Source organism: Triticum dicoccoides, chromosome 3A, assembly GCF_002162155.2.
Source record: "Triticum dicoccoides isolate Atlit2015 ecotype Zavitan chromosome 3A, WEW_v2.0, whole genome shotgun sequence".
Taxonomy (NCBI): domain Eukaryota; kingdom Viridiplantae; phylum Streptophyta; class Magnoliopsida; order Poales; family Poaceae; genus Triticum; species Triticum dicoccoides.
Genome location: NC_041384.1, coordinates 648,516,972 through 648,542,918, shown reverse-complemented (window position 1 = coordinate 648,542,918; position 25,947 = coordinate 648,516,972). Strand labels below are relative to the sequence as shown.

General features: G+C 46.0%; 4 protein-coding genes across 5 annotated transcripts; 2 read left to right on the top strand and 2 right to left on the bottom strand.

Annotated features, from left to right (window-relative positions):
* The first annotated feature begins 7,203 nt into the window (after positions 1 to 7,203).
* Positions 7,204 to 12,113, top strand: LOC119269923 (protein root UVB sensitive 6-like). Of its 2 annotated transcripts, XM_037551860.1 has the most exons (15): positions 7,204 to 7,690; positions 8,418 to 8,516; positions 8,593 to 8,706; positions 9,040 to 9,111; positions 9,226 to 9,336; positions 9,451 to 9,570; positions 9,764 to 9,865; positions 9,943 to 10,015; positions 10,491 to 10,571; positions 10,654 to 10,718; positions 10,807 to 10,908; positions 11,002 to 11,181; positions 11,317 to 11,421; positions 11,463 to 11,652; positions 11,733 to 12,113. In XM_037551860.1, the coding sequence occupies exons 1-13, from the start codon at positions 7,355 to 7,357 to the stop codon at positions 11,383 to 11,385; spliced, it is 1,524 nt and encodes a 507-aa protein (XP_037407757.1). In that variant the 5' UTR covers positions 7,204 to 7,354; the 3' UTR covers positions 11,386 to 11,421; positions 11,463 to 11,652; positions 11,733 to 12,113. The 2 variants fall into 2 exon arrangements, with proteins under 2 accessions (XP_037407757.1, XP_037407756.1); XM_037551859.1 differs by having other exon boundaries at positions 7,211 to 7,690; positions 11,317 to 11,652.
* A 1,775-nt stretch (positions 12,114 to 13,888) lies between these two features.
* Positions 13,889 to 16,985, top strand: LOC119269924 (2-C-methyl-D-erythritol 4-phosphate cytidylyltransferase, chloroplastic-like). The gene is made up of 12 exons (XM_037551861.1): positions 13,889 to 14,109; positions 14,278 to 14,360; positions 14,438 to 14,509; positions 14,945 to 15,000; positions 15,086 to 15,165; positions 15,319 to 15,401; positions 15,508 to 15,585; positions 15,934 to 16,002; positions 16,152 to 16,220; positions 16,336 to 16,382; positions 16,469 to 16,559; positions 16,738 to 16,985. The coding sequence occupies exons 1-12, from the start codon at positions 13,986 to 13,988 to the stop codon at positions 16,789 to 16,791; spliced, it is 906 nt and encodes a 301-aa protein (XP_037407758.1). The 5' UTR covers positions 13,889 to 13,985; the 3' UTR covers positions 16,792 to 16,985.
* A 41-nt stretch (positions 16,986 to 17,026) lies between these two features.
* LOC119269926 lies at positions 17,027 to 19,806 on the bottom strand. Its single transcript, XM_037551862.1, has 6 exons — positions 19,373 to 19,806; positions 18,668 to 18,743; positions 18,170 to 18,300; positions 17,992 to 18,062; positions 17,764 to 17,845; positions 17,027 to 17,348 (listed from the first exon to the last, which is right to left on the bottom strand). Exons 1-6 carry the CDS (start codon positions 19,745 to 19,747, stop codon positions 17,328 to 17,330), a joined length of 756 nt encoding a protein of 251 aa, XP_037407759.1. The 5' UTR covers positions 19,748 to 19,806; the 3' UTR covers positions 17,027 to 17,327.
* Positions 19,807 to 20,226: 420 nt separating this feature from the next.
* LOC119269922 (PHD finger protein ALFIN-LIKE 6-like) lies at positions 20,227 to 25,181 on the bottom strand. The gene is made up of 5 exons (XM_037551858.1): positions 24,956 to 25,181; positions 24,809 to 24,841; positions 23,730 to 23,958; positions 20,926 to 21,055; positions 20,227 to 20,833 (listed from the first exon to the last, which is right to left on the bottom strand). The coding sequence occupies exons 1-5, from the start codon at positions 25,059 to 25,061 to the stop codon at positions 20,540 to 20,542; spliced, it is 792 nt and encodes a 263-aa protein (XP_037407755.1). The 5' UTR covers positions 25,062 to 25,181; the 3' UTR covers positions 20,227 to 20,539.
* Between the last annotated feature and the right edge of the window lie 766 nt (positions 25,182 to 25,947).

Below are 25,947 nucleotides of genomic sequence, written 5' to 3'. Positions count from 1 at the left end.
CCGAGTCAACTAGGCCGTGTCCGATCATCACGTGAGACGGACTAGTCATCATCGGTGAACATCTTCATGTTGATCGTATCTACTATACGACTCATGCTCGACCTTTCGGTCTCCGTGTTCCGAGGCCATGTCTGCACATGCTAGGCTCGTCAAGTTAACCCTAAGTGTTTTCGTTGTGTAAAACTGTCTTACACCCGTTGTATGTGAACGTAAGAATCCATCACACCCGATCATCACGTGGTGCTTAGAAGCGACGAACTGTAGCAACGGTGCACAGTTAGGGGAGAACACTTCTTGAAATTTTGTAAGGGATCATCTTATTTACTACCGTCGTCCTAAGCAAACAAGATGCATAAACATGATAAACATCACATGCAATCAAATAGAGTAGTGACATGATATGGCCAATATCATATAGCTCCTTTGATCTTCATCTTCGGGGCTCCATGATCATCTTGTCACCGGCATGACACCATGATCTCCATCATCATGATCTCCATCATCGTGTCTTCATGAAGTTGTCACGCCAACGACTACTTCTACTTCTATGACTAACGCGTTTAGCAATAAAGTAAAGTAAGTTACATGGCGTTCTTCAATGACACGCAGGTCATACAAAAAATAAAGACAACTCCTATGGCTCCTGCCGGTTGTCATACTCATCGACATGCAAGTCGTGAATCCTATTACAAGAACATGATCAATCTCATACATCACATATATCATTCATCACATCCTTTTGGCCATATCACATCACGTAGCATACCCTGCAAAAACAAGTTAGACGTCCTCTAATTGTTGTTTGCATGTTTTACGTGGCTGCTATGGGTTTCTAGCAAGAACGTTTCTTACCTACGCAAAACCACAACGTGATATGCCAATTGCTATTTACCCTTCATAAGGACCCTTTTCATTGAATCCGTTCCGACTAAAGTGGGAGAGACTGGCACCCGCTAGCCACCTTATGCACCAAGTGCATGTCAATCGGTGGAACCTGTCTCACGTAAGAGTACGTGTAAGGTCGGTCCGGGCCGCTTCATCCCACAATACCGTCGAAACAAGATTGGACTAGTAACGGTAAGCATATTGAACAACATCAACGCCCACAACTACTTTGTGTTCTACTCGTGCAAAGAATCTACGCAATAGACCTAGCTCATGATGCCACTGTTGGGGAACGTAGCAGAAATTCAAAATTTTCCTACGTAACACCAAGATCTATCTATGGAGAGACCAGCAACGAGTAGAAAGGGGAGTGCATCTACATACCCTTGTAGATCGCTAAGCGGAAGCGTTCAAGTGAACGGGGTTGATGGAGTCGTACTCGTCGTGATTCAGATCACCGATGATCAAGTGCCGAACGGACGGCACCTCCGCGTTCAACACACGTACAGCCCGGTGACGTCTCCCACGCCTTGATCCAGCAAGGAGAGAGGGAGAGGTTGAGGAAGACTTCATCCAGCAGCAGCACAACGGCGTGGTGATGATGGAGGAGCGTGGCAATCCCGCAGGGCTTCGCCAAGCACCATGGGAGAAGAGGAGGAGAACTTGGGAGAGAGGGAGGGGCTGCACCAAAGGCATAAGGTGTGTTTGGGAGGCCCTCCTACCCCACTATATATAGGGATCCCAAGGGGGGGTGTGCCAGCCCCTAGGAGATCCAATCTCCAAGGGGGCGGCGGCCAGGGGAGGAGTCCTCCCCCCCCAAGGCACCTAGGAGGTGCCTTCCCTGCTGGGACTCTTCCTTTAGGGTTTCCCCAGGCGCATGGGCCTCTTGGGGCTGGTGCCCTTGGCCCATGTAGGCCAAGGCGCACCCCCTACAGCCCATGTGGCCCCCCGGGGCAGGTGGCCCCACCCGGTGGGCCCCCGGGACCCTTCCGGTGGTCCCGGTACAATACCGATGACCCCGAAACTTATCCCGATGGCCGAAACAGGACTTCCTATATATAAATCTTTACCTCCGGACCATTCCGGAACTCCTCGTGACGTCCGGGATCTCATACGGGACTCCGAACAACATTCGGTAACCACATACAAGCTTCCTTTATAACCCTAGCGTCATCGAACCTTAAGTGTGTAGACCCTACGGGTTCGGGAGACATGCAGACATGACCGAGACATTCTCCAGTCAATAACCAACAGCGGGATCTGGATACCCATGTTGGCTCCCACATGTTCCACGATGATTTCATCGGATGAACCACGATGTCAAGGACTTAATCGATCCCGCATACAATTCCCTTTGTCTAGCGGTATTTTACTTGCCCGAGATTCGATCGTCGGTATCCAATACCTTGTTCAATCTCGTTACCGGCAAGTCACTTTACTCGTTCCGTAACACATCATCCCGTGATCAACTCCTTGGTCACATTGCGCATATGATGATGTCCTACCGAGTGGGCCCAGAGATACCTCTCCGTTTACACGGAGTGACAAATCCCAGTCTCGATCCGCATAAAACAATAGATACTTTCGGAGATACCTGTAGTGCACCTTTATAGTCACCCAGTTACGTTGTGACATTTGATACACCCAAAGCACTCCTACGGTATCCAGGAGTTACACGATCTCATGGTCAAAGGAAGAGATACTTGACATTGGCAAAGCTCTAGCAAATGAACTACACGATCTTTGTGCTAGTCTTAGGATTGGGTCTTGTCCATCACATCATTCTCCTAATGATGTGATCCCGTTATCAACGACATCCAATGTCCATAGCCAGGAAACCATGACTATCTGTTGATCACAACGAGCTAGTCAACTAGAGGCTCACTAGGGACATATTGTGGTCTATGTATTCACACGTGTATTACGATTTCCGGATAATACAGTTATAGCATGAATAAAAGACAATTATCATGAACAAGGAAATATAATAATAATACTTTTATTATTGCCTCTAGGGCATATTTCCAACACTAGCCACCTTATGCACCAAGTGCATGTCAATCGGTGGAACCTGTCTCACGTAAGAGTACGTGTAAGGTCGGTCCGGGCCGCTTCATCCCACAATACCGTCGAAACAAGATTGGACTAGTAACGGTAAGCATATTGAAAAACATCAACGCCCACAACTACTTTGTGTTCTACTCGTGCAAAGAATCTACGCAATAGACCTAGCTCATGATGCCACTGTTGGGGAATGTAGCAGAAATTCAAAAATTTTCCTACGTAACACCAAGATCTATCTATGGAGAGACCAGCAACGAGTAGAAAGGGGAGTGCATCTACATACCCTTGTAGATCGCTAAGAGGAAGCGTTCAAGTGAACGGGGTTGATGGAGTCGTACTCGTCGTGATTCAGATCACCGATGATCAAGTGCCGAACGGACGGCACCTCCGCGTTCAACACACGTACAGCCCGGTGACGTCTCCCACGCCTTGATCCAGCAAGGAGAGAGGGAGAGGTTGAGGAAGACTCCATCCAACAGCAGCACAACGGCGTGGTGGTGGTGGAGGAGCGTGGCAATCCCGCAGGGCTTCGCCAAGCACCATGGGAGAAGAGGAGGGAGAGGGGCAGGGCTGCACCAACGAGAGATCAAATCGCGTGTTATGGGCAGCCCCTAGGCCTCATATATATAGGGGGGAAGGGGGCTGCTCCCCCTTTAGGGTTTTCCCACCCAAGGGGCGGCGGCCAGCCTCCAGATGGCATCTGGTGCGGCGGCCAAGAGGGGGGGAGGAGTCCATCCTCCCCAAGGCACCTCGGAGGTGCCTTCCCCTTTGAGGACTCTTCCCTCTAGGGTTCCCTAGGCGCATGGGCCTCTTGGGGCTGGTGACCTTGGCCCATGTAGGCCAAGGCGCACCCCCTACAGCCCATGTGGCCCCCCGGGGCAGGTGGCCCCACCCGGTGGGCCCCCGGGACCCTTCCGGTGGTCCCGGTACAATACCGATGACCCCGAAACTTGTCCCGATGGCCGAAACAGGACTTCCTATATATAAATCTTTACCTTCGGACCATTCCGGAACTCCTCATGACGTCCGGGATCTCATCCGGGACTCCGAACAACATTCGGTAACCACATACAAGCTTCCTTTATAACCCTAGCGTCATCGAACCTTAAGTGTGTAGAACCTACGGGTTCGGGAGACATGCAGACATGACCGAGACGTTCTCCAGTCAATAACCAACAGCGGGATCTGGATACCCATGTTGGCTCCCACATGTTCCACGATGATCTCATCGGATGAACCACGATGTCAAGGACTCAATCGATCCCGTATTCAATTCCCTTTGTCTAGCGGTATTTTACTTGCCCGAGATTCGATCGTCGGTATACCGATACCTTGTTCAATCTCGTTACCGGCAAGTCACTTTACTCGTTCCGTAACACATCATCCCGTGATCAACTCCTTGGTCACATTGCGCATATGATGATGTCCTACCGAGTGGGCCCAGAGATACCTCTCCGTTTACACGGAGTGACAAATCCCAGTCTCGATCCGCATAAAACAATAGATACTTTCGGAGATACCTGTAGTGCACCTTTATAGTCACCCAGTTACGTTGTGACGTTTGATACACCCAAAGCACTCCTACGGTATCTAGGAGTTACACGATCTCATGGTCAAAGGAAGAGATACTTGACATTGGCAAAGCTCTAGCAAATGACTACACGACCTTTTGTGCTAGGCTTAGGATTGGGTCTTGTCCATCACATCATTCTCCTAATGATGTGATCCCGTTATCAACGACATCCAATGTCCATAGTCAGGAAACCATGACTATCCGTTGATCACAACGAGCTAGTCAACTAGAGGCTCACTAGGGACATATTGTGGTCTATGTATTCACACGTGCATTACGATTTCCGGATAATACAGTTATAGCATGAATAAAAGACATTTATCATGAACATTGAAATATAATAATACTTTTATTATTGCCTCTAGGGCATATTTCCAACAGCCATCACATTGACATGCATGCACCTCCTATCTCTTCCTCATAAATTTTTAATAGTCACTCACGCGTGAATCCCAAAAACACTCCTACCTCATAATTCCCGTTACTGTGTGTAAGATAGTGGCGTTTCAACTTTCATCTTTAATGTCACACTAGACCATCATGTTGGCATGCACTAGTCACCCCTCTCTCTCTCTCTCTCTTAAACTTTCGATAAACCACAGACATATGGATCTTACAAGCAACCCTACCCCACAAACAGTCATTGCGTGTAAGATAGCGGCGTTTCATTAACCACTTGCGTGTGAATCCGAAAACATCCCTACACATAAATATAGTCGTTGTGTGTAAGATTATGGTGTTTCAACTTTCATCTTTGGCGTCACACTAGACGACCCTGTTGGTGTGCACTGCTCATCTCTCTCTCTTGTAAACGTTTGGCAACCACCGGCGCAGGGATCTCACAAACAAGCATTGCGTGCATTATCGTGTTAACTCTCAATGTCCGTAGCGGCTCGCATTTTTGTTGCCACACTACCCATCATGTGGACATAAGCCGATAATCTCTCCCTCATGAACTTCCAATACCAACATATGGATCATAGATAGAACACCATCCCGCAGAGCAATCATTACGTGTAAAGATAGTGGCGTTTCAACTTCTCGTGTGTCTGTAGCCTTCACACTTTCGGTGTCAAGTTAGACCAGCAAGCTAGCATGCGCCGATCACCTCTTTCCCGTAAATTTGCAACAACCACCAACGTGTGGATTCCAGTAACAACCTACCATCCAAAAATATTCATTGCGTGCAAGAAATTATGTTTTCAAACGCTAATATATATGTTGCAGTTCATGATTTTCAATGGCGCAACTGGATAACCACGTCGGCATACCCCAACCATCTTCCTCCCGTAGACTTCCAATAACCACGGATGCGTGGATGCCACAAACAACCCTACCCCGCAAAGCAGTCATCGCTTGCATGCAAGGCAATTGGTTTTCAACCGTGTGCCTGTAGCAGTTCCACGCTCCGGCCGTCGGGACCCGGCTGCCCCGCTGTGAAAGGCAACAAGTAAAGTAGGTGCATGGCGCTGGTGCCCGTAGCAGAGCGAGGAGAGACTTCCTCCGGTCTATAAAACCTTTTCTCTCTTCGTTGTCTAGTCTCTCACCTCACCTCCATCTTGGCATTTCCGTGGCTCCGCCAATATAACCATCTACCCTCCCTTTTCTCTCTCCAACCACTCCGCACCGCCCCGCCTTCCTGTCTTGTGCATTATCGTGTTAACTCTCAATGTCTGTAGCGGCTCGCACTTTTGTTGTCACACTACCCACCATGCCGACCTGCGCCGATAATCTCTCCCTCATGAACTTCCAATACCAACATATGGATCATAGATAGAACACCATCCTGCGGAGCAATCATTATGTGTAAAGATAGCGGCGTTTCAACTTCTCGCGTGTCTGTAGCGTTCACATTTTCGGTGTCAGGCTAGACCAGCAAGCTAGCATGCACCGATCACCTCTTTCCCGTAAATTTGCAACAATCACTGACGTTTGGATCACAGTAACAACCTACCATCCATAAATATTCATTGCGTGCAAGAAATTGTGTTTTCAACCGTTGATATATACCATGCTGCAGTTCATGTTTTTAATGACGCAACTGGATAACCACATCGGCATATCCCAACCATTTTTCCGGCATAGACTCCCAATAATTATTAACGTGTGGATGTCGCAGACAACCCTACCCCGCGAACAGTCATTATGTATAAGACAACCTGTGGTTGAGTTGGTTAGGTGGACAGTGGTATCCCCAACCCACCAGGGTTCAAATCCTGGTGCTCGCATTATTCCTGGATTTATTTCAGGATTTCCGGTGATGTGCTTTCAGTGGAGGAGACGTTCCCGTCGACGACGAGGCGCCTACGGTGGCTTCGTAAATCTCAAGATGATATGCCGGCTCAGTCTCTCGGAGGTGCTCATAGGGGTAGGGTGTGCGTGTGTGCGTTCATAGGAATGAGTGTATGCGCGTGTATATGAGCGCTTGTGTCTGTACTGATGCTCAAAAAAAAAACTGGTTGTCAACCGTGTGCCCGTAGCAGTTCGTGCATCCGGCGCCACGCCGGACCACCACGTTCCGGCCGCCGGGACCCGGCTGCCCCGCCGTGAAGGGCAACAAGTAAAGTGGGTGCACGGCGCTGGTGCCCGTAGCGGAGCCAGGAGAGACTTCCTCCGGTCTATAAAACCTTTTTCTCTCTCCGCTGTCCGGTCTCTCACCTCCATCTTGGCATTTCTGCGGCTCCGCCAATATAACCCTCCGCCCTCCCTTTTCTCTCTCCAACCACTCCGCCTCGCCTCGCCTCGCCCAGCCCTCCTGTCCTGTCCTGTGCGCCCGTCGCGACAACCATCTGACTAAGCAGCGCCCCGCGCTCGCCCTCCGCGCAGCGGCCCATGGCGCCGGCGGTGGGGATCAAGCGGACCGCCGCGGCGCAGGCCGTCGCGGTGCAGGCGCCGCCGCCGCCGCCGCCCGACGCGCGGCTGGTGCGCGAGGCCGTGCGGACCTCCACGATCGCCGAGGCCGTCGCGCCCGCGGCCCTGGAAGCGCCCGCGCCCGCGCTCGAGGGCTTCCTCTGCCTCGAGGAGGTGGAGGGCCGGCGGTGGAAGTACGTGGTGGATGCGGCCCCCGGGAAGGGCAAGGGGAAGGGCCGGGGCAGGGGCGGGTCCGCCGTCCCCCTCGGGGCCTCCGTCCGGGCCGTGCCGCTCCAGTCGCCGCTCCCGCCCGCCGAGGTGAGCCGTCCGGTGGAATTGCGGCGTCCCGTCGTGTTTGCTGCTGTTGGTTGTGTTTTGGTGGTCTGGTGGATATGCGTTAGGTTTCCGGTTTGATTTGGGGGGATTGGCTGTGGATTTTCGGCGATTTGGTGTACGCGAGGCGTAGCCATCTGCGAATTGTAGATTATTTGTGCAGCTGCACAATGTAGATATGTTTTCTGTAATTCTTCGGAGTGTACTGACTCGATACTTTCGAGGCAGTTTTGTTTTATTTAGGTGAAACCGGGAGAGTAAATTGTGTCGTATTTCCAGGACTATGACTTTGTTCCTGTAGTACAAAGTAAAATTTAGTCCAAAGTAGTATTGTTTTCACCGTCAATTTTTAGTTGGGATTAAGGTAGTTTGTAGGAAATTAATATTGCAGTGGACTACACATGCCAGATTAAGTTGCTTGCTGACTGAAAGTTCTTTTTAACCTGTGGAAGTTGTCTTCTTCACTTTATTCTCATCCTTTTTAGAGAAAAAAAACGGCATTAATGGAATTCATTTTGGAGTTAAGTTGTGTAGCAGTTGTTTTCAACTATTGAATAGAGGATTCTACACTATTATGTGAAGATTAAAGTGCTGCGTGAAGAGTTGAAATCACTCCACATTTATGTTCTATCTCTAATAAAGTACTCCCTCTGTAAACTAATATAAGAGCGTTTAGAATACTAAATAACACCATTACACACTATGGCTGCAGGAAATAATGGCGTTCGTAAGATCGTATGTTGTGCCTGAAGGGTTTCCAGACAGTGTTACTCCTTCATACGTCCCATACATGACCTGGAGAGCTCTCAAGGTACAGTTTAGAACTTGTGTTCAGTATTCACTGTCTTGATTCATATGTATCATGCTGAGATTTGTTCACTGTTCAGCATTTTTTTGGTGGAGCAATGGGTGTGTTCACAACAAGAACCTTGCTGAGCTCCGTCGGAGTCTCTCAAAGCAAGGTTACCCCGGGTGCCATTGCTATCAACTGGATCCTCAAGGTAAACAAATCATGTCTATTCAAGAATCTATTTGTTTAGGTCATCATACCTTTCTGCTGATTCATTTTAAGACAAATCAGAAATTTATTACTCCCTTCGATCCATATTAATTGACGCGCACTCAGTACAACTTTGTACTAAAGTTGTACTAAATATGCGTCAATTAATTTTGATCGGAGGGAGTAGAAGAGTTTTTTGCGATAAACAGTTATTGGTCATCTGATAGCAATATCTTCTGATTGGCTGATATGCTCTTCTTTGCTTCTTGTCATTAGAAATCATACATGTATTATTTATTCTAATCATATAGTTGTGATTGTGGTCCTGCTCCAGGACGGTGCTGGACGTGTTGGAAAAATGCTTTTTGCGCGACAAGGAAAGAAGTTTGACAATGACCTAAAGCAGGTAAAACATTTTAAAGCATGTTTACATTTTTTTACCATCTAGTTATCTACTGTACTTTATTTCCAATTTCTTGGTCCCATGTGCACGACTAACTGAAACTGAAATTTTCTGTAGCTCCGCTTTTCTAGCGATCTCTTGCTGGAGATAGGTGCTGGGATAGAGTTAGCTACTGCAGCCTTCCCTCAGTTTTTCTTGCCTATGGCTTGCGTTGCAAATGTTGTAAAGGTCTGTCCTCGCTAGTTGTTCAAAGTTGCAGTGATTGGATTTGAAGTACATATACTCGACACTGTTTTGAAAGTATTGATGAAGAACTTCTGTTTTTTCATGCAACATTTTTAGAATGTCGCTGCTGTTACGTCGACGTCAACTCGCACCCCAATCTATAAGGCATATGCAAGAGGAGAAAATATTGGAGATGTGACTGCTAAAGGCGAATCCGTCGGGAACATTGCAGATCTGGTAATTATTAACATGTTTCCTTGAACTTTTTGGGCAAGTGGCACATTAATCAGGCATGCAACTGAGTTGGCTGATTTACTCGCATTATTTGATGGTGTGACCTGAGCTTTTGGTTGTATGAGTACATGATATCATCTGCTCACTTAATTTAGCAGCAATTCTGACATTATTTTGTTGATGATTTCACATGAAGCTGGGCACTGGTTTGAGCATCTTTATCACAAAGCGGAACCCATCGTTGGTGACTTCATTTGCCCTGCTATCATGTGGATATCTCCTGAGTTCATATCATGAGGTTCACTTCAATACTTTATTTCTTGGGTCTTGTTGTTCCCTCTGCAAGTCATATGTTGATACTGAGTTTCTTACCAGGTGAGGTCTGTCGTGCTGAATACCCTAAACAGGGCAAGGTTTACTGTTGCAGTGGATTCCTTTATTAAGACAGGTAAATCACAGATTTCTGCTTTGATTGTTTTAGATATTATGCTTTGAATTGTTCCAGAAAAAGCAAACATACTTCTAGAATTGTTTATATGGACAAACCACTGATCTTTATCAGTTATATTAATGTGACTAGTAAAGCGGCACTTATATTTGTGAAAGGCTTACTAAAGCGAAGCCAAATACAGTATTAGGCATAGCAAAGTAACAATTCAAAAGGCTTTAGAAAAGATTTGACCGGTACCAAGATCCTTTTCATGAATCCATAACCATGGTGAAAACATGAACTTTTGGTGTGTGTCAGCACAATAGGTTGGACATATTCTCTTCTATCCTTGCACTCACAGTATTGAGCTCGAAACTGCCATATGGGACTTTTAGAGTCTCTGGAAGTTCTAATTGTGGTCTCTTTTAGATGCATCTTCTGTCTTAATTGCAATTTTATGTAGTACCTGATTCTCCAACCTTTCATGGTACAGGGTATGTTCCTTCGTTGAAGGAAGGAAACTCGCAGGAGACAATATTTATTCATCCTTGGCGGCATGAGCCAGTTTCAATAGGTTTGCACTATGGTTTCTTCTGACTCTGGTCCTTTCGTTGTACATGGAATGTTTTTTTTTACAGTCTGATACTTTCTTTCAGGATCACGATTTGGAGAAGCATTTCAAGAACCTGTTTCATTTGTTGCCACAAGGCCTTTGTTTGAGGTACACCTAAATGCCAGTGGCCACTACCAGTATATTTCCTGCATTCCTTCTTTTGGTATGGCTATAATACTTCCTATCTTAATTGTAGGATGAGCGATACATGGTAACATATAACCCAACGAAGGATAAAGTATATGCGTTACTCAAGGACCCAGCAAAGCCAGATGACATTCTCAAAGCTGCTTTCCATGTAAGCAGCTGTTTGCATTGCAATTATTTTGGCTTTTAGGTGTGTTTGTGGTCCCTAATTGTCCTACGTCCTGATAACGATACTGCTTTACAGGCCCATGTGTTGCTGCATTTCATCAATGTATCACATGAAAGGAAGAGGATGAGCTCCAATCGATCAGATCACTATGGGAACCCGCACCCACGGAACATGGATTTCCTGGCACACATCGCAGAGTCTTGCAAAATTGTGTCGTCGTCTTACAGAACATTCAGGAAGAAAGCAAAAGAACAGGTAACGCTCCTTCTCTTTGTGATAAGTGTGCTATCTACTATCTAGCACTCCCAACTACTAGACATAATTGTGACAAGCCGCTTGATTGAAACCCTCGGTACATGACTAACCACATTCCTTTTCGTTGCATGTCAGGGTTGGATAATGTCGGAGTCACTTCTTAACCCTGGGAAGGCTCGATTATGCGTCACGAGACCGCAGTGACATCACTATTTCCGTTTACCATCGACGGGATGATACCATCTCTAGCTGTTACTCTAGCTTTTTCGACGGGATGATACCATCTCTAGCTGTTACTCTAGCTTTTTCGACGAAGACGGGACATGATGCTGATGAGTTGTTGGTAGCTGAACTAACATGTGTTGGAGCCTGGCCTAGGTGTGAACCAGCGAGCCTATCATCTCGTGCAACCCCTAACCGCTGTATCAACTACAGCTGCCGAAATCCGGGGACACCAAGAAGCTGTAACTCGTAAGTTCTTGCCCCCCTTGACTTGCATTTACACCAGAAATCTGTTGTTGCCCAATCATTTGATGCTTGAGACTTGTCAGGTCGTCGAAACAATAACGCGGGAGGAGATATGCTCGCGCCGAACCATGAGAAGACCGAGGGCGACCTCCAACTGCTAACTGCATAGGAGTAGGTTCCCTAGAGGGACGTATATTTAAGCTTGCTGGTAGTAGCGTCGCTGTGATGGAGAGGACTTGCTAACTGTATGTAGCCTGTTCGTGAGTGGTGTTCGTCGGAATGTAGGAAGAGCTGTTTCCTTTTTTTGCTGTGCTTTGAGATGTGGTGTTCGTCATGCGCCTTTGTAGGGCCGCTTGTTGTAAGTTGCAGTTTTTCGGATGGAGTGTGTTTTCATGTCGATGCTTGTACATACTAGTACCTGCTTGTTGTTGTAATAATCGGAAGCGTTTTGCTGCTGAGTTAAATCTTGTGTGATGTGTGGTCTGCGACATGGCTGTGGCCGTCACTGACAGACTAGCTTGAAAGTGTTTTCCCCTCTGTCTGCCGCTGCAACAGCATATTCTGGTACTCTGCTGCATCTGGGTTAGTACGGCCGATGGGGCGAAACGAGCTGTTTCGTTCCGTTTATAGCTGGATCCTTTTCTTCTTCTCATGAGTATTACTTAAACAGCATTCGGACTTCGAAATCTCAGCCGACACAATATGCAAGGATGTCATGATGGGAACGGGCCAACCCGGACTTGGCCCCTGTGGCCCCGCCCCAAGGCCAATTTGAGAGGCGGGTCGATCCATATAAAAAATAGTCAATGGCCTTGTTGGCCCGATGGGTATTTTTGGGTCGACCCAATTTTTTTTTTGCTTTCCATTGACTTGTGGATAAACAAGATGTTAAAATTAGGCATGATTTATAATGAAATCTGATTAGTGTAACAGCAACACGGACTACGTCGCAGAATCGGGTCCTACAGCAACACGGACGCGACGAAGATTGTAACTGGTGTGAGATATAAGACTATAGATGGGCCGGCCCGGCTGATCCAGCGGGCCACCTGACGCCGGCCCTGTTCCGGCCCGTTTGAGACCCACCCACATGACCCGTTGACCTCGAATTTTTAGGTCAGGTTAGGGACCCGACCCATTCCCATCCCGAGTAGAATACAATCGGGGTGTGGCATGAAACTACACCTTAGGAAGTCCATTGTTAACCCGCTCTTTAGCTAACCTGTGAGCAACTCCAATAGCATAGCGCCTAACCCAACAACATCTCTAACATGGAACCCTAAACCGGACACCGCATTCGTCTGCGTACCAGGGATCAGTCCGTAAATATTGATGTGCGAGCCAGTCATCCAAAACTAGCCGCATACACACAACCTCATTTTTTTCCGGTTCGCTCAAAATAGCTGCATATCTAGCTTTAGTTTAGCTCAAAATTGTTGCAATATAGTAGTAGTTTTAATTTAAATATTACAATCAAACAAAGTAATTTACATATGTACTAGTTGTTCCTTTAACCGCCCACATATGGTCAATCAAATCTTTCTTCAGTTGCTCGATGCCAAATTTGTTTATACATTTGAAAAAAATCATGAAACTGAAAATATAAGCGTAATCATTATGAATCGATCTAGGTCCATTGCACGCCAACTTCTTTCGGTAGATCGTCACCCCCCTCCTCCTCTGTCGACCCTATTGGTGTGGGAGTGAGTGGAGGTCCCGATCTACCGGATGGAACTGCAACTTTTCATGTTTTGAGGCTGCCCATCTCGGCTTCCCATCTCGACGATATTGCCAACGGCGACGTCAATGACTCGATGATGTATTTTCCTGCCGGTCGTTTTGGTGGGTGAGTTATAGTTTGTAGTGTGGCGGAGGCTTGTCTCTGCATTTTGGGTGTTTAGCCTTGTCCATGTGGCCGTGAGCCTAGTGAGAAATAATGAAGGTTTGATTGATGGTCCTTTTGTGAAGAATGAAAACTCAGATATGCTCCATAAACAACAAGTAAACAACAATATTTCGCCAGTTCCCGCAAAAAAAAAAACATTTCGCCAAAAAAAAGCAGTAAACAACAACAACAACAAAGTGAGGAGCCGATGGATAATAATTGGAAAAGGGAACCTATGACCCGTTGACGTAAAACGGTAGACCTCCCCAGCACGTGACGGAGAAAACAGAACTCGTGGACGGCGGAGATTGACCGGAATGTATCCGCACCACACTCACCTCCGTTCCCGGATGCCTCCTCCCACTGTTTTTGTCGCCTCCGCTCCGGCCGCCCATCGCCAGCAGCACCACCCGCCCTCTCCCTCCCTGGGCCACCCACCAGCGCCTCCGGCATGGAGCTCCGCCTCTGCCTCCACCTCCACCCGCACGCGCGGCCCCCTTCCGCCCCGACGCCGCCTCCATGCCCCGCGGCCGTGCTGCTTCCCGCGTCCCGCCGCGGCCGCCGCCTGCGGATTGGTGAGGATCGCTCGTGTTGCTCCAGGCCAATCGCCTCTAATCCGTTCGTTTTGGCCCGGCGCCCCTGGGGCTGCGAACTTGCTAGAGTTCCAGTCCGATTGTCTGTAACTGCTTATCCGCTGCTGCTGTACTGAGGCCTTCCTTTTTTTCGGGGTCAACTGTGGTCAGGTGGGAGCTGCGGGGTTGCTCCGCGGCGGAGCACGAGGCGTTCGCATTCAGCCATCTGCGCTGCTGAACCGGGCGGCGCGCAGGTACGGTGGATTTTGGATGACACGCGTATGTGGTGTGAGCTCTTCTGGCTGACTGACCGAGGGCTCTGTTTTGCCAGGGCGGGGAGGCTGTCAAGGAGAGGAGCGTCTCGGTGGTCCTCTTGTCCGGAGGGCAAGGAAAGAGAATGGGGGTATTTTCTCTTATCTCATCATGCTCCAAACTTAGCTTCCACGAGCGGCTGTTGTTCTCAAGTGTATTATGTCCTTGACAGTGTTCTGTGTATTGCTCCGGGTTATGTTCATTACATTAGTGTGACAATTCTGGTGGGAAATGCCATAGCTGTTCTTCTATTGCTGATATGCACTCTGATGGTGTATCTATACGACTTTTTCGTGCTACAAGTGAAGATAAATGTAGCGTACAAGAGATTTCTATCTTTCTTGAACATTAGGAGTAGTGTTAAACAAAATGAACAGGCATCAGTGTAATGCTTGATGGCATCAATTTTAGATCTGCTGTGAGGAATTGTGCTGCTTCGAAATAAGTTTAGTATTTCGCAGTGAACTAGCGAATCATTTCAGTGGATGATGAATGTACCTAAATTCCCCTCCACCTTTTGTAACAGGCCAATATGCCTAAGCAGTATCTACCATTACTGGGAGTACCAATTGCACTGCACAGGTTCATTTCCTTGGTGTAGAACCTATTAATTCCCTGATTTGGCAATTTCATGCAGACACGAAATACTTACATTTCTGTCCCACAGTTTAAAGACATTCTGTGGAATGAAGGAAGTGAAAGAAGTCGTGGTGGTGTGTGATCCATCCTACAAAAATTTATTTGAAGGTTCGTCTGGACTCATCCCATACTCATTGCTTTCACTATGTTTTTATAAATCTAGCATCTACGCCTTATTATAATTAAGTCCTGTGACCAAATTTAAAGAATGATACAGCACAGCCTCGGAGTAAGATGTTCATCAGTCAACTGTTTCCGCAGGTTCTGTTGAAAACTTGCAAATACCTATTAAATTTACAACCCCGGGAAAAGAGAGACAAGACTCTGTTTTTAATGGACTTCAGGTTAGTGGTAGCCCACCTATACTGCTTGTTATGTTGCTTTTGTACACCAATATTGTAGATATCTTCAACATTTGTATAATTTGTGAACAAAAAACTTTGTCCATAGGAAATTGATGGAGATTCAGAACTTGTTTGTGTCCATGATTCTGCAAGACCCTTGGTATCCTCTGAAGATGTAAAAAAGGTTACCTTCTATGATCCAGCATGAATTATCCATCATAGCGTGCCTTGTAAGATGTTCCTGGATTTGTTTCTTTCTTCTCCTATGAAGGGAACTTCTTGCACAGTCATCAACTAACAGAAAACTCTCCCCTTAGAAGTCGCAACTGATATTTTTGTGAATTATACTACATGCATGATAAAATATCTGGCTTCGAACTTCTTTATGCTGCCTTGAGAAAAATTGAAGAATTTCTTATTTAATCCTGGTGCTTTGGTATTTCATAGTAACTTTGTAAAGGGGGAAAGGTAACATTTGTAAAATCTTGCAGTTCGCTCAAGTAACAATATTGGTTTTGATTTTTCTGACTAGGTCATAGAAGATGCTGCGGTGCATGGAGCAGCTGTTCTTGGTGTGCCTGTCAAAGCTACTATAAAGGAGGTTACTGTTTATACATCTAGATATTCATCAATAAAAGATGAGCTTGCAAAGATCCTCGGTCATTACCTAATAATAGCATACTGCATGATTGATGTTCCGATGGCATTCTTGCTGTGCAACTTTAATCCTCTCTCTTCAATTGTCTCCAGGCCAACAGCGATTCTTTCGTCGTAAAAACCCTCGATAGGAAAACCCTCTGGGAGATGCAAACTCCACAGGTAATCATAGTATTGCCTCCAATAAGAACATTTCATGATTTGTATTTCCCATAACTCCATGTTCATTTTTATGTGGGGGGATACAGTATGACTTAGAAATATATTCTGATTGTAGGTGATGAAGCCTAATTTGCTCAAAGATGGTTTCGAGCTTGTTAAGAGGTTAGCTGGATCACAGCAAATATAATCCACTGATATGCTAATTCCCATTTCATTTTCTTCTTGCTGATTAAACTTTGCACTCACAGGGATGGCCTTGAGGTCACTGATGATGTTTCCATCGTAGAATGCTTGAAACATCCTGTTTATATCACTGAGGGCTCTTATACAAACATCAAGGTATCATGTTAGCTATTTAAACTAGTACTCCCTCCGTTCCAAAATAGATGACCCAACTTTATACTAACTTTGTACTAAAGTTAGCACAAAGTTGAGTCATCTATTTTGGAACGGAGGGAGTATATTCTGAACTTTTAAGTTTGAATTAACTGAACCTCGACATGTGAACTTGTTGCAGGTGACTACTCCTGATGACATGCTCTTAGCTGAGCGTTTGATGAACGATAAATAGGGCCAATATTAACAATGTTTACTTGATTTGAGAGGCACCTGTATGAATTTGTCAGTACGACATTCCATTGCCTTTCCACAGTTTTGGCCTCTTGGGAACTAGAAAAATAAACATGTAGCTCATACACGAGATAGATAACCTGTATGTAACATTCTTTCCGTGGCAATGAATATATGGCAAGGTTTTCTGTTTGAGTTCATAGTTGACAGCAATGCAGCAAATGGACACACAAATGTGAAGAGTAGTTTGGTAATAAAAAGACACTATATGGCTTAAAAGTAGATCCAATTTGTTGAAGGCATCATCAAGCGATGGCGACATGTGAAAGTACAATTGCACTGTACAACAACAAGGTTACAATGGTGTGAGACAAACAAGCAGGCATGATGATGGCCCTGTATAAGACAGACCCTGTGTACGTTTTGCATTTCTTGCGCTAAGGAACATAAGCTCCAATGGCATGCCATGAAATCATGAGCAATGAGACACCTTGGCACCTGTGGCGCAGCAGAAGATGATAACATTGTAAAGGGGCATCATCTTAATGGCTTCAGTCCCTGTGGAGACAGATATGTGGTTAAGATCTTCATTTGAGTAGCCAGCATGCTACTCAAAAATTGCAGAATTTGGGACTGAAATGTGGCTTCAGAGTTCAGCAAAGACTCAAACTTGGATGTGATGGGGAATATGACAATGCGGTTTCAGTAACACAAATTGACCCATGATTTAGCTAGCATAAATTTCCAAATAATCTTATTTAAAAAAATGCTAGTATGAAATAGGAGATCATATCATGGCTGGTGATCTGGAAACTGAAGTCATAGTACACCTAAGCTTGGGTACACTGGGTGACATAACTAGTTATTGCTGGAACTCGACTATGGAGTGCAGATTTTTGGCATGCGATCTGTATTGTTCTTTTCTCAACGAACAGACATGTACAACCAGCTGGACACTGATTTGCAGGAATACCTTGGAGGCTCGCAGTTCATTTGCAGCCGCTCGGAGAGAATCATCTGATAGAATTAACCTTGACAGGGCACCAGTGCTTAGGCTGCATCATGTCAAGTAGTTCAACATATTGTATAGTAGATGGTTTCATAAAACCAAATGGATTGAACATGTTGTAAACTAGCACCCATTTTTGATAACAGATTGTTTTGTTACACTTGCCAAGAAGACTAGAAAGTCATGCATTACCCTAGAATTTTCGCTGCCTCTGATACAGAACCTTCAACAGCAAATAGAAGATCTAATAAAGCTTGCATTCCCTGTCACCAACAGAAGAGAACATTGGAAATGGAAGCATTCAAATTGGTAACATTGAGCATGAGATAAAAACACACTTGGCATATTTAAGGTAAGAAGAGAAGCATACTGGAGAAAATTTTGGGTTATTTGGCCCAATTTGGCTGCCAACATCCTTTGATCGAATGGTAGACTTCAGTGGCAATATCTGAAGAAGTTCAACTGGAGGAGTGTAGTTATCAAGGTTTATCGGCCTCCTAACTGATAAGATGTGAACGACCAAGATGTTACATGACTACCATGGAAATTGAAAACGAATGATGTAAACATAACCCGACATTTTTGCTGCTGTAAATTATGAGTAAGTGCATGGTGATCAATTAAACAATTATTGAAACATTAGGTTGCTGCCTTGGGGTTATTTGCAACTAACATAATAAGTTCTGAGCTGTTTAGGTCACAAAGTTGTGGTATTGGGTATGCATGATACTCCCTCTGTAACTTAATACAAGACATTTTTTGACACTGTCATGGACTCTAAAAACGTCTTTTAGAAAGTTACAGACGGAGTATTATTTAAACATTTACTGAGCTAAAACATGCATAACTTGAAGCACATCAGATTTACCTTTAAGAGCAATCAGGGTCCGAAGCCGAGATAAAGCAGACGATCGATTCTTATGTTGTGACCTATCCTCCACAGCCTGTGGGGAAGCACAATGAGATAAACTATCATGCAAAGGAGTGGAGAAAGAGCTAGTTCTACCACATCAGATGGCTGACATGAAGGGAAAATATATATTAAGAATCAGACATTTGGTTGGTTTGAACTTTGATGTTCAGTGTGATGGCCGTATGAATTCAGTAGGGAAAGCAACATTCCATACTGATCAAACACGAACAAGGCAAGCATTGCATAGAATGTTCATTTAAGAGGGTTAGTGCAAGATGTTGTTTGGGTTCAAAGACATCGATGAAGGTTGTCGCGCACTAACTGAAACAATGATAGATTGATCTTTGTAGGTACAGCAATAAAAATTTCTGTCCGCCATGATGGGTGCATATATTGTTGATTGATGTTGTGGACACACTAATAATCGCTATGTTAATTGACTTGAAGCATAAATCTCTCAATTAGGCAATGCGCTTCTAAAGCTCAACTGACAATGGTGTGGATATTCTGGGAAGTGCCAAGTACTCCATCTCCCAGAGGCTACAAGTTCACCGTTAGAACCAACATCCGTCAAGCACTCAAGCACTGGGCTGGACATCACGGCTAAATCAACCACTCTGTTTTGGGCACTCGCAGCCCAACTGGAGAATGGAAGCTGACCTGGGCGACGATGCCGGTGGGGTGGTGGCGGAGGCGCACGGCGGACTCGCGCTTGTTGCGGTGCTGGCCGCCGGGCCCGGAGGACTTGAAGGTGCCCATGTCGCACTGCGCCATGAGCTCGTCGTCGCTCATCCCCAGGTAGTTCTCGTACGCTCCCTTGTCATCCTCCCCCTCGCCGGCGTCACCGCCGCTGGGGCCGTGCGAGCTGGTGGACGCGGCGGAGGCGGAGAAGGAAAGCGCGGGGAAGCGGAGCTGGGGAGCGGCGGCGGCGGCGTGGCTGCGGAGCCGCGGGTGGAGGCGCGGGGCGGCGGTGGGGGAGTGGAGAGGGGAGCAGCAGCGGGCGGTTGCCCGGAGGAGGAGGGCCCGCGCGGCCATCGCGCCACCGGAGCGGCGGAGGAACGGAAGGAAGGAAGGGGTTGGATGCGGCGCGGCGGATTTTGGGTCGTCTACGGCCGGACGAGATTTTTTTATGGGTTTAGTTTTGGGCTCCGAAAGTGGCCGGTTTTCGCTACTTGGTGGGCTGGGCTTCGCCGTGCGGCCCGTTCTCGCCTGCGTCGCGTAGGCCCAGACCTGTGAGGAGGGAGGGACCCGTGTATCCTGCAAGTGATTCTCAGAAAAAAAAAGTGTATCCTGTAAGTCATTGCTGTTTTGCAACACAACTTTAGCAAGACAGACAGCAGGGAGAAAAATCACCCAACTATTCCAGTGTCAAACAAAACAAAAGAACCACCCAACCACCAAAGTAGTACCCCATATTTGGAAGGATGTTTGGTCAATACTACTACGAATGATGGAATTGTAGTATTAACCAAACATCCTGACAAATATGTGTTCCATCAACAGAGCAAGACAGCTTCAAGCAAGCAACCCAGGATCAGTGCAAATGCCAACACGAATGACGGCAACAGAGTCACGAACTACAAAGGATCCACGAATAATGAAGCAATGGTCAGCTGGCAGTCGACAGAGTTTACATGCTAGAAAGAAAGGCTGGTTGATGTCAACACACACGAAAATCTCATAGTTTTTTAAAACACGATGAAGCACGCTTACAGACTAGGAAGGAAACTAAGCCATGAATAAATGATATCTAGAGGCTGGGCGAAGATTGCTTGGTTTTCCTCGCAGCAAGCGCGGCGCAGCTCTTCCTTCTCCGGCGCCGCGCGCTCATGTCTTGACCCTCTTGTTGCTGTTGGAGCCGCCGTTGGTGCACTCCGGGCACCGGTAGTGCTTGATGTGCTCCGCCCGGGCGGGCGTGATCTTGACGCACTTGCCGTGGTACCACTTCTCGCAGTTGTCGCAGCAGATCCAGAACTCGTCCTTGCCGTCATTGGTGCCGCAGGTCCCGCACAGGGTGTTGTCGTGCTCCTCCTCCTCGTCATCGCCCTCGTCCTCGCCGCTCTCCTCCTCGTCCTTGGGGACTGGCACCTTGGCCTTTGCGCGGGGCTCGGCTCTCGAGAGCTGCACCACCCAGCAAGCATAAGCAAGAGTGGATCAGCGGCGATTCCACAACAACATTTTTGTAGCGGAAAAAAAGGGGCTGTTGCACTTACCACTTTCATACTGGGCTTGCTGCTCTTGCTACTGCTGTTGGGAGTCTTTTCCTTTGACTGCTTCTTGGCAATTCCTGTCACTACCTCGTATATAGTGGGCAAGTTGTTTATCATGTTGAACAGTCGCCTCCTGCACAGGAAAATAATGAAGTAGCATCAAAATGTAAAACTGCAATTTGGGAGGTGGACAAACTTGACTTCGGATAAAATAACCAGTTACAGCAGGGATCTGTTTTATAACAAACAGATAAAAATGCGAACACAACAAATTTTCAGATAGAGTGCAGTGATTGGGTAAAGACTTTGCAGAGCAACTTTTGGCAAGATACAAAGTGCTCCCCATTCCCCTAATAGTAGCAAAGGTAAATACTTTAGATAGTGAAGATAATCTAGTTGGTTTGTATTTCCAGCACACCCAACCAAATTTCCATGCATGACACATGTTCTTTTATCACACTGTAAATCTGTCTATTCTTTTCTCAGTCTAGTGGGTTTGTATTTCCAGCACAGCCAACCAAGTTTTCATGCACGCCCAATGTTCATGTAAGCCCAATGTTCATGCAAACATGGGTATTCTTCCCTGCAAGCTTCAAGCCATTTTTGACAACTACGCAGGAAACCCCTCTCCTGTTTTTCTTAATGGTTGTGAGGTTGTTTTTACTCTGGCTACAACTATCAATACTATTATCCCCACATTAGTCAAGACACTCGGCACTGTTTCTTACTTGGAAAGAAGTGGATACAGGCTGGCATCCTAGGTTTTTATGGAACACCCAGGAGAAACAAAGTACAAGAGAACAGCAAGATGTGCAGAACAGAAAAATAGCAAAAGTCCTTTGTAAAAGAAGACCAGAGAACACTAGTATGATTTGATTCATCCCGATACCCCATTCTTAAGCCCTGGGCATTCTATCAAATCATCTGCACTGAGAACTACAGAACACTAGTATCATATGACGACTCTAATGTCCAGAAGGAGGTCTTCATGCTTCTAATATTGAGTCGGTAAATTTTTACAGTATGTCAGAAACAACTCAGTGCAAAAGGAGAAAGGATACAGAAACAGGAGAGGGAAAAAACAAAAGTGTTTACTGATAGTGAAGCTATAACTTTTAAGGAGGTGGACATAGCTCTATATCTCTACTGCAATGTCTTTCAGACCAAAAAAGAAATCCATGGTGGACATAGCTCTATATCTCAACTACAATGTCTTTTAAGCATGAGTTGTTCAAACAGACAAACAGCCAATGGCATTTAACACCTTAAACAAAGAAACTCTGCAAAAATGGACTGAGCCTAACAAAGCAAACAACAAAACATTCTGTTTCACAGCCAAGATTCATTCTACTGATCAGTAGACTGTACATGGAATAGAGCAAGCAGTTTGTGTGTGACTGTGAGAGTGGCTAGAGGTGTGCACGTGCTTACGCCAAGAGAACAGAAACATCTTAAGACTTCAATGTCATTGCTTTCTTGATGAAAGATCGCCACAAAATTGCAAACGACTTATTGTAGTTCTTACTTCAACTGTAGAAATCATGGTTGCAATCACATTGTCTAAAACAAGATAACTAGTGGTTAATATGGTGAACTATGTTTATTTTGTAGGATACAAACCCTCTTCAACCAGTGCACATTTTCTAAAGTGCCTGGCAACATTTTCCCAATATCTGTGAAATGTGAGGAGCAGTGGATATACACCATGCTGTGCCAACAAGTACATTACGCTGCTACAAAACAAACATAACTAACTGCAGTAAGGCAGCGCCTACTCCAAATAGTAAAAGATCCATTTTCTCAAGTAAAACCATCTTTTGAACCACACAAACATGAATAATGAATCAACTGTCAAAAAACATATTTAAGTCTAGTATGATATAGCAAGGAAAGATGAGAATTAATGGAGTAACCATGAAGCATCACATAAAGCCTATATTCCAAGTAGCAATTAAAAAGTATTTGCACCAGTAATAGTATGTGAATCAACATCATCATCGTTTCTCTCTATGCAGCACAACTGACATCCACAAAAGGTAGACACTTGATGAACTAATAAAGTAATACGCAATGCCCTAAACTTCAAACATGTCATATTTGTGACAGTAAAGTAGACAGGACAATGATGTGCAAAACTGCAAATCATGTCATGCCGCAGCTCTCACCAATACATGCATTTAGCATTTCAGATACAGAATGACTCATATTATACATGAAAAGACAGAACAAGATACTGGAAGGTAAACTACATTATGTAATCTCTATGAATCATGATGGTAAAATAACCTATAAAAATCATGCTAAAACATGGTTCTAGTGTCCAATCACCACTGACAAAAAGATGTGAAATTAAAACTGCCAACAGAAAACCCTGAGAGAACATAATTAAGTAAAACGCATTTCCAGAATCCCAGACCCTCCCTGTTCATGTCACAACAGGGCCTGGAAATTCATAACTTTCAAGCTAAAATATAAATTTCAAATATGACAAAGCTATAAAGTTTATAAACATATGCTATAACCAATTTAGGTTTCGATATTTCTCACTAGTTTAACTTGCCAGTGTAATATCATTTTTTTACATGGTCCACAGTAACAAATATGCACAGAACACATTCCATTTGACAATCCCGACAATAAACGATTGTGTGTGAGCAACAGTTAACAGCCATTGACAGGAATCCTAAGTTCCTAACACATGAACCATACCAATTTAGTGTTCACAATGAAATGAAATCGAGATGAAAAAAAGGAGTGCACATGAGAGGGGAAAAGAACCCCGCATAGTTCAACAATAGAATAATTACCTATTTTCTTTGTCGAAGCCAAAGCGGGCTCCAAAGTAGAATGCAACGGACAGCAACCAGGAATCACTGTGAACTGCAACTAGCGCCAACCAATCCTTCTCATTCATTCCATCCCTAGCGAAGTTGATTCCTAATGCTGGTTCAGGGATCTCCGGGGGCACTTCCTCAGCTGGCAAGGTCACTTCCCATGTCTCATTGGGATATCCATAAAGGCACAAGTTCTCCTTTTCTGTTCAATAACATGGGATTAGCAGCAGTAGCAATAATACCCCGTACAGCATCAGTCTGAGTAATCATGCCCAGAACTACAGTGCTCACTAGAGTGGAATTGTCATGCATATAGCGATGTGGACCAAATCGTAATATAATGTTCAATGATGGTAAGCAACGAAAACTTCACAGTAATTAGGAGTACATGAATAGGGTAAGCAATCACTTATTACAACCAGATGCACTGATATCGATGCCCTGTGCTATCAATGCAACGAAAGAACACTGCTAAAGTCAGTTTCACTACTACTCAGCCCCGTCGTCATGTCACTAATGCCCACGACTCCACTAAATTGGCTAAGGCAACAGCGATGAACCTAACAAACAAACGCATACGCAGAGCTGCAAAGACACCAAAAACACACCGGAAGTCAACTAGTCAGCAGCAACTTGCCTAATATATTATGCATTTTCAGTAAAATTGACCGGTGAAGCTACCAATCTCAGTCTGATGGCAACAACCGAGTGCTACAATTCCACAGGAAAGGAAGACCTAGCCCTGATTCCCCAGTTCCAATCAACCCCCGGAATACTTTTCTCTGTAGAAGAACTACGACCCAGAGTCCCAATCTTTGAACAAAACCTAGCACCAGGAACCCAGCACAGCATTGATGGAAGGCACCCGAAAAACACCGATAATTCCAACTCGAAGCAGCACGTGAGGGAGGAAACGGAACCGAAAATTCTCCAATTTCAGCTTCCAATCTAACACTAAAGCAACCGAACTCAAACAGCCGAACACGAAAAGGCCCCCTCATTCGAGAATCCCCGGCGCGGGCGAGAAACCCGAGGAGATCGGAGGCGCTCACCAGGGTCGCAGAGCTTGAAGAACTTGTCCACATCTGCAACGACAGCAAGGGGAAACAAACAGCTCAGCGACGCGAATCCAGGGGAAAAGAAGCGAGAACCGGGAGGGCCGATTCGGGAGGGGGGCGGGGGCGGGCGAGCGCGCGCACCTTCGGTGAGGGCCTTGATCATGCCAGCGCGGCGGCCGCGGAGGTCGCGGAAGACCTCCTCCGCCGTGCGCGCGACGTACGCCCCTCCTGCGCCGGCGCCGTCCATGGGGGCGTGGGCAATGGCGTCTGGGGCTCCCGGCGGCGGGGCGCGGCGACGGGGAGGAGGCGGTGGTGGGAGCGCAGGGGGGGAGAGAAAGAGGAGGGGCAGGCAGCCTGGAAGGTGGAGGTGGAGATGGAGGAGGAGTGGGTTTTATTTCCGGGGAATCCCGTGGGTGCTTCCGCGAGTATTTGCGCCCCGGCTTTGGCCGATCCGTCCCGATCGTGCGTTCGGCCCTAGGGCAAAATCTCGGCCGTCCGTTGCGCGGGAGCATGGTTTTCCCAAGAGGTGAGTGCTACAAAACGTGACTCCAAATTTGGCCATCGATCGCGAACCATCGGATCTCCATCCCTAGATCAAGTCTCTGGATTTATCTTCTTTTCTTTAACCTAAATCTAGACGCCGCGTTCGGTTCTTCCTTCCGGTTCGGCAAGGGTTTATGACGTTGTCGATTCTTTCCATTCCTTTCCATCTTTTTGCCGAGCCTGATCTCGCCAGCGAGGTTTCGTATCCCATCTTCCTTGTCATCGTTGCTTCTGCAATGATGGAGGCTTTGGTTAACCATTGTGCTAACAATTTCACTGTAAACCCTAATCTTACCATCAAGGTGGGTGTGGTTGACTTCTTCCTTGCCTCACATTCCGCGAAACCCTAAGAAGGAGGAAGGGATTGAAAAGAGCTCGATATTAAGTAGTTCGTGTGTTTATTTTGACATAATTCTATCAACATGTCATACGCTGGTTTATAATGGCATGCCGGGCATAAATCACACAAACAAATGTCTCATTCTTCCACCATCTAGTTAAAACATTGTAAGTTCTAATCGAACTATTAGACTTACGTCACTCGACTCTCTGACGTCCACGCTTACCCTTCGGATCTGTTTACAGCTCTT